Here is a 12,171-nt window from a genome sequence, read left to right as displayed (position 1 = left end):
CTTGTATCACATCATTACTTAGATCATTTTGTCCCCTCCTTTGCATAATCATCATCTGTCTCTTATTTTCAAGTAATTGTTTCTATTTCATTCTTACTTATTAAATTAAATTCACCTCTTGTTACTAAAATGTGTTGAATTTGTGTGCAGCACCTCTGTCGACCACCAGAGTGTGCACCTACTTCACCCTTTAAGATGGGTTGAGCGTCTGCAGGTTTAGTCACGCTCATTAAAGGAATTCACGACTTGCAAGCTGAAGTTGAACCAGTAAAGAAAATAATTTTAATATTTGTCAAACCATTGAAACGCACAGGTATCCTGTCACATCAAACCATATGTCCAGGGGTAGAACATGAAGGCTCCTCTAAAGTCACTTAAAGACAAAATGAGAACCTGTCCCAGTGTGTTGTATTTCTAACAATCAGTTGCAATCAAACAGTTATGAGGCACTATACAGTGACTTTGGCAGTGCAATTTTCAGCATACCCTGGGGTACAGCCTTGCTTTAATGGTCCACAACAACATGTAGTCTTTGTGGCATGACAGATGGTCAAAAAACGCTCACAGAAAGCACTAACACTGATAATGAATGCCCCCTTCGTCTCACCCCAATCTGCTGGGACAAATGAAACTGGCACAGATACAGTACTGCTACATCACTACAATGTGGAAACAGAATCATTTTATTTGACTAACAGCTAAACACAATCTGGAGAAACTGTCAGATGCCCCTCCCACGGACGAGGAATGGCTAGATGAGAAGAGAGGTGACCACTTAGCGGCGCTTGTCATACATCTGTACTGTGCTCCACTCATACGAGTCTGCAGAAGAAGAGAGCATGTTAGCTTTACTACTCATTTTACTGTTCCTAGTCGTTATAATCGTTATCAACACTACAAATAGACTTTGACTGAATTTAACTGACCTGGCTCCTCTTGGCTTCTTTTCCCCATCAGTCCAACAAAAGAGTTTACTTTATGTCCTTAAAAAAAAAAGATACTTTAGTTTGACAGAGACATTTATCTACCAACAGCTGCCTGCAACCAAGATTTTAAGAATACTGAGGTCAACTATCTGTATTATATACATAATATTTCAGTTATAACTTCTCAATTTATTAGGTGTCTTCATTTGTATTTTTGTGTGGAAGCAGCTCAAAGACAAACATCTGGATGTGTGTGTACATACATGATTCAGGGTGAGTGTGTTTAAACTGTTGACGTAAAGTCTGGCATCTGAGATAATTTTAATGTTAACTTTTAATCTAGTGGCCCCAACATTTTTTGGTTTGTAAACCCATAAAGCAAAACTCTTCCTACTTGCTAACCCTCATCATGGTTCACATCTGGCTATAGGTTCTGATCACTTAAACAAATAACTCATTAATCCTTAAAAGAATATTAATTGGTCTGAAACCTCGTCAAGTCAATTAACAGCCAGTAATTCACAGAAGAAAAAAATCTAATTTGAAAGGTAAACTCCTTCTCAAGTTGTCAAACTTCCAGAAATAATACCTCCGTGTCTTCAGACTTCTGTTTGCGACATGTATGGACCGGGATACAGAATGCAGATTCAGTTTTATTGATTGCGATACTGGGTATTTGTCAGGTTTGCAGTGATGCACGTGACGGACAGTTGCAGTGCAGATTGACTGGTGCTCCTGTCAGTTACAGTTAATGGACGGAAAAACGAGCATGAGGCGGGAAGGCACACTGACAGTATTGGATGGAGTGTTATGAAACTATAGAGAGCCCTTAGGGAATATCTCATATTACAAACATCAATATTTGCATTAGACTGATTAGATTCAACTGTGTAAAATGTGCTCTTCTAACTCAAAGCACTGAACCTTGAACTTACAGGAGATAACGTAATACATAAGGCTTGCCTTCTATCAGATTTGTTTTATTTTGCGTAAAAAAAAAAGAAGTAAGCCTGTAAGGGTAGAAGTGGCCCTCGTTTTAAGTGAAGGGTAAAAAACGTAGCTGCCTCAATCCATCACAGGCATAAACAATCCAATTTAACTCTCACATGTCCTTGGGGCATTGATCCCAGCACTCTCCCTCTCCCTTAATGATGAGTGACTTATAGTCGTGCCTGCATAAGAGGAATAAATTAGATGTATACTTACTTACTATGCTGCGCTGTGTTGCATCACTGAGTGGGTGACTAATTTAGACGCAAACCCCTGCCAGTGAAAAGGGAAAATCCCCTCCTCCACATTCTCTTTTCTTTGGCACTCTTTATCTCTTTCCTCTTTGTCGCAAACAGACGTCTGCTCTGCACCACCTTCAGTGCTGACAAATTAATGTGGTCCCGCATTCAAATGCTAGAATCATTTGTGTTTGCTCTCAGTTAATTTAACAACTCATTTAATAATAATGTGAGCAAAATCTGTAAGGCTTAATGTTCTTTTTTTTTGTTTTCATTGAGCACACTGATGTCAACTGATGTCATGCTCTTGTTATTCTTACATTTGAAAGTTTGGATTTTTTAGCAACCTAGTAGGAGTTTATTTTGCAATACAAATTTTTTGTCTGTTTCTTGAATTTTTTAAGCTTAGTATTTTTACACGTAAAATATAAAAATGTTTATATTAAAACATAAAAACGTTTAGGCCGACAAATGATCAATTGAGTATGGAGAAAGCTTTAAAACAGCATTTAGGATGTCATGCTGGGGAGGACAAAACATTACATTGAACACATTGAAGTACACTGAACTTATAAGTGAATAAATAAAGTGTGAAAAGTATTTCCAGTGTCTGAGGGGTTAGGGTGGAAGTGCAAGTGGAACACGACACAGTACATGATACGGCCTTGAACAGAATCATTTTTTTGAATGCTCTAAAGAGCATTTCAATCCTTACGTTAATGAGAAACGGATCAGTACATCTGGAGACAGGTGTTTTTTTTGACAGATTTTACCGGTATGAGGTTTTGAGAACACGTTTCCTCTCTGCTTCAGTGACTTAAGACTTCTGACTTTTGTAGAAAATTAAAAAGTATTGTATGAATGTGATATGTCTATACTTACTTTTTCGGGTGATCTGTGAATTTGCTGTACAAAGAAAGAAAGGACAAAGTTTAAAAAAGGGATTCCAAAAAAGGAAATAAATGAGAAACAGAGAATGGATTCTCACCCATAGACCGCTTCCCCATCAGACCAATGAACTGATGCGGCCGCGGCTTTCGTGTCATCCTCAGGAGGATTTCTCTGAAGGGGTCAGTGGAAAGCCAGCCATCCTGAGGGGGGGGGGGGGGGGAAATCTCAATGAATGTGAATTGAGACCCAGGACATATTGCTATACAGTCCCTGTGTCTTACGTAACCTGACACCCACATGTTGAAACCTCTTTATAGAGACAAAACATTTTGAGGACAAATGTAACAACATTGGCTAAATGGAGAGGCACCTGAATGAATCTCACTGTGGAGTTTTTTTGATAGCTTACCATTTATAGCCATAGATATATAGTTGTATGTATTTTTTTCTCTCTTGGTTTTTACTCTTCTGCTGATGAAATGGATATATGCCAGAGATCTGACCTAAGCATACATTTTTCTTTATCTGCCACCACCACATAATCCACATTAGCCTTGAATTTCCAACTTTCATTAATCGTTTCTATTTCCATCTGCGGATATATTTCTTAAGTGTGCATTAGTCTGACTGAGATGTGGTCCTGGGGGCCACTGATGTCCCAGAAGCTAAGTTTGAATGATTTATTGTGAACTCATTTGTCTGCAAAATGGCAGCCAGCCTACAGTGAAAGGTATACGCTGAGGAGCTTTGGCTCATGGCCAGCTCTCAATGTCAAACAGGATGGAGATGGTTTGTTCTTCACTTCCCATACTGTGCACTTAAGGGGTTTATTTCAATTCCTAATGGAGAACTGCAACAATCATCCTCACCTTGAGTGTTACTGATTCTTAAAACCTTATTTTACAGAGGAGACTGTTCCACCTGTTTTGTTATGTCTGAAAATAAAATTTTCTTTTTTAAAGTTCTAAAATTATTATTTCATTGAAAGTCTGCTAACACATTCATTGGCTGGATTTGTTTTATTCTGGAGACATATTTCAGAAATGAAATAAGTACCTTAGGATAGAAATGATGCTGGCAGATACTTTGTGTTTGTAGTGTCAGCCTAACGCCTTGAGGATTGAGCCGATTCACTTCAGATAGATTCATCTTTATGGCAGCGTGACACTGTGCACGTTTGCCATCTGCTCTTAAAATTAAGTTAAATACCCTTTTCTACAAAGCAGATCAGAAAACGTTCTAATCATTATATATCATTATAAATATTATATACAACATCTGGATGAGCGTTTGTAACAAGTTGGTGTAAAACCCCAACATGATTTGCTGCCTCATCTCTTGGGTATTGCTCTGCTTTACGCACAGAAACAACATTTCTGAATTCAATTCTGCAATTTCTTTTTCCTAAAGGGTTACTGTGTGGGATAACGGGTTGATCCTATACTCTCTCTGTGAAGTGACGAACTCAAGTAGAATAATCTGAATAGCCAGTCTCATCACACTTAACTCTGCATCTTTCATACTTTGGTTCAAACTAAATTAGAGAAGAGGCTCGGCGCAAGAAAAGAATGGAAATCCGTCTGATTCCTGCAGGTTCATCTCACACTATAGTTATAAGAACGAGGTGTTTATGAATGATGAAGTGAAGAACAAATACCTGAATTTGATTACTACTCGTCCAGTAGTCAGCCTCTGCTTTAGGGTCGTTATCTTCGCAAAAAACTTGGGCAACAGCGAAAAAAATCACCAAAACATGTAAAAGCAGCAACTTCATGATGCCGGAGGCGCGCAGGTAAAAACTCAGCACAATGAAAAGAACCGTCAACAACAACAACAACAACAACAACAACAACAACAACAACTGCAAAACTAAAGTAAAAAAGTAAATGAGTGAGGTTTCAGGCACGAGCAGCTGCTGTCCTGTGCGCGCACTGGTTCTTCCCTTATAGAATCTAACAGTAGTCCATAGCGCGTGCGTGCGTCCCGCTGTGTCGCCGCTCCCCCCACTGTGTCCGCAGCTCGCGCGCTCAGCCTCTGCAGCAGCTCCTGTGAGTCCGCAGAGGCGCCCCTGCGCGCGCTCCTATATAGCGGCACGAGCGAGGTTGCTTGGTAACGCCGCTACAGTAGCGGGGGTAACGGTACTTCCGTTTAGTTACAGTTACGAGTTCCCAACACGTGTGTCATCGCCGCCAACTGTAGCTCGCGTGCGTCACCGAGCAACTCTCCACAGTGTTCCGAGTCAGAGACGAGATCTGGGTTCGTCCCAAGAGAATCATTCAACATCTAGAGTGGGATCATTCAACTCAGTTTTATTTGTATAGCGCCAAATCATAATATACATTATCTCAAGATCATACTCACTTAGAGAAGAAACGTTAGTCAAACCAAGGTCCAATTATTTCTCATTTTCTCATCGACAAATGTGGCTTCAAGAAGGCTGGGCCTTGTGTGTGAAGCTGCTTATTTTTTACTTGTATTCACGATTGTATTTGGATATTTTTTAATTCTTACTTTTTTATCAAAAGGTCGCGTTTCTAAATGGGAAATCTGTCTCTTGAGTAATCCCAGTTTTAAATGTTGTAATTCTTCTTCTTATTATAAACTATATTTTTTGTTCTGATGAAGTGGATGTGACCTGTATGCAGAAACCTAGATCTACATTCACATAATGACGTAACACATACGCAAGTCTATGATGACGCACTTAGCGCGCAGCGTAACTTTTAAGCCAAACTTAATTAAGGTCTGTAAACCCATAGGCAATAAATTGTACCGTTTTTATATTGACTCAAGCGATAATGTTGAAGGCTACAGCCGCAGCCTTTCACAGGCTATTTGATGATATGATGTCCTGCAGCTCAGAGAAAACAGAGCCCTCATATCAAAGGCTGAATGAGAAGAAGAAGAAGGGCGTGTGACCCCAGGGTGCCACTGATTTCCATCAGAAAAGCAGTTTTTTTTAAGTGTAGGATGTTGCAGATGAATAGAGGACTACACTGCCACACCGAGTTCACTCTCCACTCACCTCAACAAGTGCTTGATTTGCCTGAGTGCCTTTATTCCATTAACAATAAGTTCATTTTTATTTACTCATGTGCTATCGGTAAATGCAAATGGTTTACCGAATGGACCTCAGTCTGTCTTTTACAGCAAGTGTTATTCATCTATTTGTTCAATTGATCCAAGGAACAACAGCAATTTACATTAACAGGAGTATGCTTGAAGGATGCTTTGCTCTGGCTCTATTTGACCTTGATATTCTGCATATTTTGTTATTACAACTGAGCCCAAAACATCAAATTCAAACCCCGAACATGTTTCTTTTTTCTTTTCTAAATTCCCATCATGCCTAATTTTGTGATTCATATGATACATAAAGTGAAGAAGTCCTTTACGTGAGCCATGGACGGATTTATACCAGTATTCACTGCTTATCTTTACCAGTGGGGGCTCCGTGGTCACAGAAGCACTCCGGACTGGAATTTAATCATCCTCACCACTGTGACACCTCATCCGATTATCAGATGGAAGGGGGAGGTGAGGAGAGAGAGGTGGAAAGAGAGAGGTGACAGAGCTGTTGGAATCATGAGGGGGAGTTACCACGAGGGAGGAAGATGTAGGAGGTAAAGAGAGCAGGGCACCACTGAAGTTGGGGCACAGAGATAAACAGATATGCAGATTATGTGTGGGGACAAATGGGACTTCAGTCCACTGAGGCCGAGGGGCGATTGCAGTCGTTGCTGCTCGTGCAGCTGGGACACCATGGGCACTAACTTTGATAAGACATCCAGCAGCAAATTGGACTCTGACATGCTGATGTAAAGCATGAATCCATTAGAACACAAGTGGATTCTGTGCATGGAATAAATCAAAAGCAGATCACTTGGTGAAAGAGAGTGCCAATAGTTAATGCACACACTTGAATTAGAAAATCCCAGGGTACAACAACAAACATTCAATTTATATTTAGATTAAAATAGCCCAGGAAATGCCACATAAAAAGCAATTGATAAGATATTAAACACAGAGAAGAGACATTTAATGCAAGCCTTTTTTAATCCTCTGTGAAAAGATTTACAGAAGAGAAGCTCTTTGTTTTTTGGCTAAACTAGTTTATTTGCCATGTACTGTATGTAACTGCCGAATGAGAGAGAAGGTAATTCATTTCACTGTAATTTCACTGTCTGGCAATTAATGTGGTTATATATTATTCATATCAAAATGTGGTACCATTCCCAACTCCATGAAACTTGATCCCAACTTTAAAAGTGCAGCATTCTCTCAGATTAAAGATGCTGTGATAATTTACATGCAGGTACAACATGTTGATTTTCTCTGTGGGTGTAACATGCTCACCAGATACTTCACAACAGGAGCTCCAGCAGTTAATTTTCCACATGAGGGCAGGCGATTTATAGGAGCTGAAACAAGTGAGTCTTTTGCACATGTGCAAAACCCTGTAGTTTAAAAACATGACACTCCCAAACTGACCCTAAGGAGTATTTTCATCTCTGCCGCCATAATACAATACAATACAAAAATGATAAATGTAGGTTTAGTTTAGTCACTGGTTTTAAGATTAGGGAGAAATGTGAAAAGTAATCAAGTACATTTACCTAATTTACTCAAGTGTTGCGCTGGAGTTGAGTAGTTCTATTTTGTGCCATATTATACATTTACTTTACAATTCAATGGGAAATGTTTAATATATCTAATTTCATTTCTTTTATACCTTTTACTTTTACATTTGTATGATAGATGTATATTGAAAACAGTCCCTATATGGTGCTTGTCATATTTCAGATGTGTGAAATTGTCTCCACCCAAATTTTATTTGCATGGCCTCAATATCACAAATCACACATTTTGCCTCCAGAGGCGTAACAGTTTGTACAGCATAGCGATTCCTTACACTCTTGAGTCAGACAAGGTAGATCTTTCTAAAAAAACAGGAAAAACTGGAAAAGATGGATAAAACCTGAGGAGGGGTAAAAAAAGGAGGGCTCCCTCTTCCAGCAAGCAGGTTTACGGTATCAATACAATCAGAATGACAACTTTGCAGATTGTCCACATTACTGTGGAATATGATCCGTGAGGGTGTCGAGTAACTTGCAGGTTCCACCAACCTGAGACCTGAGCCACACAGCTCCCTCTCTGCCTTAAAGAGCATGGCAGCAGCCAGGAGAGAAAGGCATCCCAGGACCTCATCACGTTTATAGTCAAGAGGACCTGATTGAACATCAAATTGATCTGAAATAAATTGTGTGTGTGTAAAGTAGCCTCACTCTTATTTAGATCATGCAGGTGAGTGCTGATCTGCTGCAGGATAGGACCTCTCAAGTACAGTATTGCCTCTGAGTAAGGCTGTGGTACATTCAGGAGCATGATATTGAAATAAGATTTATTGCTCTGTAAAACTGCCTTTATACCCCATGTGGCTCCATAAAGGCCAATATTTTATTGTCACATAAGTTTGCTGAGCACAAATGCTCTGTTCCAACATTATCTCCTTCATGTTGTATGTTCACATTTTAAGGTTAGCTGGGACACACAGTCTCCTGCTAGTGGTTATTCAATGGCCTTTAATTAAAATTACTAGAGAAGTTCTTTACTCCTGTGGTTCCTACACTGGTGTCCAGGCGTCACCGGGGACTGTTAATCCCAGCAAAGATGAATTAAACCACACATCGCTTCAGTTCCCCGGATGTTTGATTGACTTACATCACAGGGAACACAATTATCAGATAAATGCCAGACATGACCAGGTTCAGCAGCACAAAGTGAAAATCAGTGTGATTTACTGGAAATGGCTGATAACATTGGTGCGCTGCTGCTGCTGTCGCACCCTGAGAGTGTTTGTGTGTCTTGTGACGATTTGGTGATAAAGCGCTTGCCATTTATATATTTATACATTGCCAATTATATATATCACACTGTATATTATCTCTGCTTATGCATACTATATATCTGCTTGTGTAACTGCCAAGATGACATCAGAACCACAAATGTGAGAGTGTGCACGTCTCTCCCCACCAAGACCTCAAAGAGACCTTCAGCCTTTGTCTTATCTCCTGAGATTTTACTTCTTACTCGGTTCACACACACACACACACACACACACACACACTCACACACACTAAATCTGCATAAAAGCGCACGCCTGAAAACGTTTCTTTGTAATTCCCTCTGCAGAATGCTCTTCGCATGCTGTATGATTGTCTGACCTCCCTTGCAAGGAATAAAGTATACTTAAAAGACTATTATTCTCAGATCTCTATATTCAGAAGTCTAGGTCAAATTTCCATTACACCATCTCAGAAGGCCATGACAAATAAAGAGGGAGTAGTGTCGTGGTATCATATATGGATTGTTACGAAAATAGGGGCTAATAATAAAGCTGTACATACAAATGGGTATGCTTAAATCATTTTGAGCAGCAAGATTATACAGGTAACAGTTAAGGTTGGGGATGTTTAGTAATGGTCAGGGTCAGGGTTGGTATACTGGGTGCTGGGCATGATACACAATACTTTATAGAGTAATACTATATAGAGTAATGATAATGTCAACACAAGATTATGGTTGTTTATGTTAGATAACTGCAGCCAGAATATTAGATGATACACAAGCAAAGGCGCTGAGAGTATGCCACGGGTACATCTCTGTTTTCAGTATTATTTGTAGAGATGAGAGAAGCCCAATTGGGAGCGAAACTTGTAATGCAGTACACAAATAAGCTGAGGTGACGTTGAGGGGATCATTCAGGAAAACTAGCTCTCGGTTATAAATTGCAGGGGGGAGTAAAAGTGATGCGGAGAAGCTGGGAATGGAAGACGTAAGGGTGTCACCACTATACACAACAGATTTTATCCTCCCCAGAAATAGACTTTAGTGTCTCATAAATAATAGGAACACATAGTACTGCAAAAGAAGGATAAAAACAACTACTGGAAACTGTATTTCCATATTTATGCAGATGAACCAAAGATCCAATAACTCGAAAATCTTGCTTTGCATTTTAAATTGCGGTTTAGAACATCAACCAATCAATCAATCAATTGAATTGTATTTTTATAGCCCATATTCACAAAAAAACCTCAGAGAGAGCCACATGTGAGGGATCCCTCTCCCAGGAAGGACAGAAGTGCAATAGATGCCACGTGTGATGGAGAAAGTGAGAAGAAAAAAAAAAGAGTATTTACAGCATTGGTTCGAGTAAACAGTTTGTAGCATGATGGAAGGTAAATGAATTGAGGAATTATTGTCAGTAATGGTAGAATTTCTAAAGAGACATATTGTATATCAAGCAGTCTTGTTGTAGTCATAGTCGACATGGCCACCATGATCAGGATACACAATTATAATCCATCATCATGATCCACTGCTGCCATCAGGGTCCGCCATCAGCTGCCACCTTAATCATGGTCCACCACTACGATCAGATGTCAGCACGATACAGGATCCGCCGTTATGATCACGATCTCTGATTCGCGATCCACCGTCATAATCCACGATGTGGCCACAGCCGCAGCTCTGGTTCTGCAAGCGATAAGGCACAGGGACTCCAGGGTCCGGACTTTCTCAGCGGTTTGCATTTCACACATGCACAACACAGCAGGGGTTCTCTGCTCGGACATGTTCACGACAGCAACATATCTCTCTCTGCAGGATTCAAGTGAGGTCTGGTGTAGGCAGAGGCAGGAAACAACGTATTTATTGTTGTTTTGTTTCAGAACAGATTCTGTTCATCGACTGTTGAGATACAGTACAACCCAAGAGAGGCAGCATATTAGTCTAATGGAATACCAAGGGAATAAAAATAATGTGTTGGGTGTTGATTTTGATATCACACACACACGTATATCTGCAAATGTGAGTTCATCATTTTATTTTTATGTTTATCAAGTTTGGATTCGGGCCGAACCTGCTCTCTTCCTTTGAAGCTGAATTGCTTTCTATACTGAGGGTTTGGTTGCACCTACAAAACTGGGACCTACTGATGGAGTTGGCCCCCTGGGCTCCATCTAGGTAATTGATACTCACTAGTGGGCGAGAGGGTGATGTGAAAGGAATGCTGATAAATGTTGCAGATAAGGAGGAAACTAGCTTCACCATAGGAACTACTGTTCATTTTGCTACACTGGACAAGCATCAGGTTACCTTTTTAGGTAAAAAGTTACTTCAAGAAGCCACTTCATTTTCCAATTATATTAGATTTTATTTGTATAGTGCCAAATCATAATATACATTATCTCAAGGCACATTGCATAGAAGGCTGAGAACTTAACAATTATAGAGAAACCCAAAAATTCCCTTAATGACAAGCAAAAAACATTTAGCAGAACTACCGTGGCTCCTTTTGGAGGGGGATACTACCAGCGAAGGGCACTATGCAGATCTTGTCAATGTGTAGCAACAGAAGATTGAGTGAACTGAGTTGTCCCTTTTTATCCAGCTGTTGTTAGTTTTTCAAATCTTGGCACCTACTGTACGTCCTATCCTTGGCTTTCCCAACCAGGTAAAATGTGATCTCTCCAGCATTTTCTGGGTCTCCTCCTAGATAGTTAAACCTGTAGGAGGCAAGGAATAACCTCTGCAGGGGGGCTTCTAAATTTAAGAAATCTTTATTTCTCACTTAATGGTGGCAGAGCTGTTTGTGTGTCCCTGTGGCCCTATAGTTAAAAATGTTTCTGTATCCATGTATCCATCATTATCATGCCTCAGATATACTTGTCTTCGAAAAGTGTCTGAAATCCTCATTTCTGATGTTGGAATTGTGGAAGCATACCCACTTGACACTGATTGGCCATGTTTGTAGAGGCAAGAAAGAATACATCAAAATCAAGCAGGTCACATTTAACAAGTTTGAGTCAATCATCAGGCTTTTCACAACTTGAAAACACATATTTTTAAACTTTTAAGCCGAACCCTGAGCGATGAAGAATATGTGTGTCTGTCAACATCTCTCCTCCCTGGAGCCAGTTCTTCAACGGATCTTATTGTCAAGTGCCTGCTGTCCAGGCTAGTTTCCATTAAGGTTCAGTAGAGCTACTACTACTACTACTACTACTATTACTACTGCTACACACGCACAATCGTCCCAAACCTTTTACAACTTGTGTGAG

The 12,171-nt window shown here is 40.0% G+C and overlaps 1 protein-coding gene across 1 annotated transcript; it reads right to left on the bottom strand.

Annotated features, from left to right (window-relative positions):
• Positions 1-259: 259 nt before the first annotated feature.
• tac1 (tachykinin precursor 1) lies at positions 260-5,125 on the bottom strand. The gene is made up of 5 exons (XM_020090520.2): positions 4,704-5,125; positions 3,144-3,246; positions 3,038-3,061; positions 927-983; positions 260-822 (listed from the first exon to the last, which is right to left on the bottom strand). The coding sequence occupies exons 1-5, from the start codon at positions 4,818-4,820 to the stop codon at positions 776-778; spliced, it is 348 nt and encodes a 115-aa protein (XP_019946079.1). The 5' UTR covers positions 4,821-5,125; the 3' UTR covers positions 260-775.
• Between the last annotated feature and the right edge of the window lie 7,046 nt (positions 5,126-12,171).

This window comes from Paralichthys olivaceus, chromosome 20, assembly GCF_024713975.1.
Source record: "Paralichthys olivaceus isolate ysfri-2021 chromosome 20, ASM2471397v2, whole genome shotgun sequence".
NCBI lineage: Eukaryota > Metazoa > Chordata > Actinopteri > Pleuronectiformes > Paralichthyidae > Paralichthys > Paralichthys olivaceus.
Note: the sequence above shows the minus strand (reverse complement) of the source record. Positions and strands in the feature narration are given on the sequence as shown.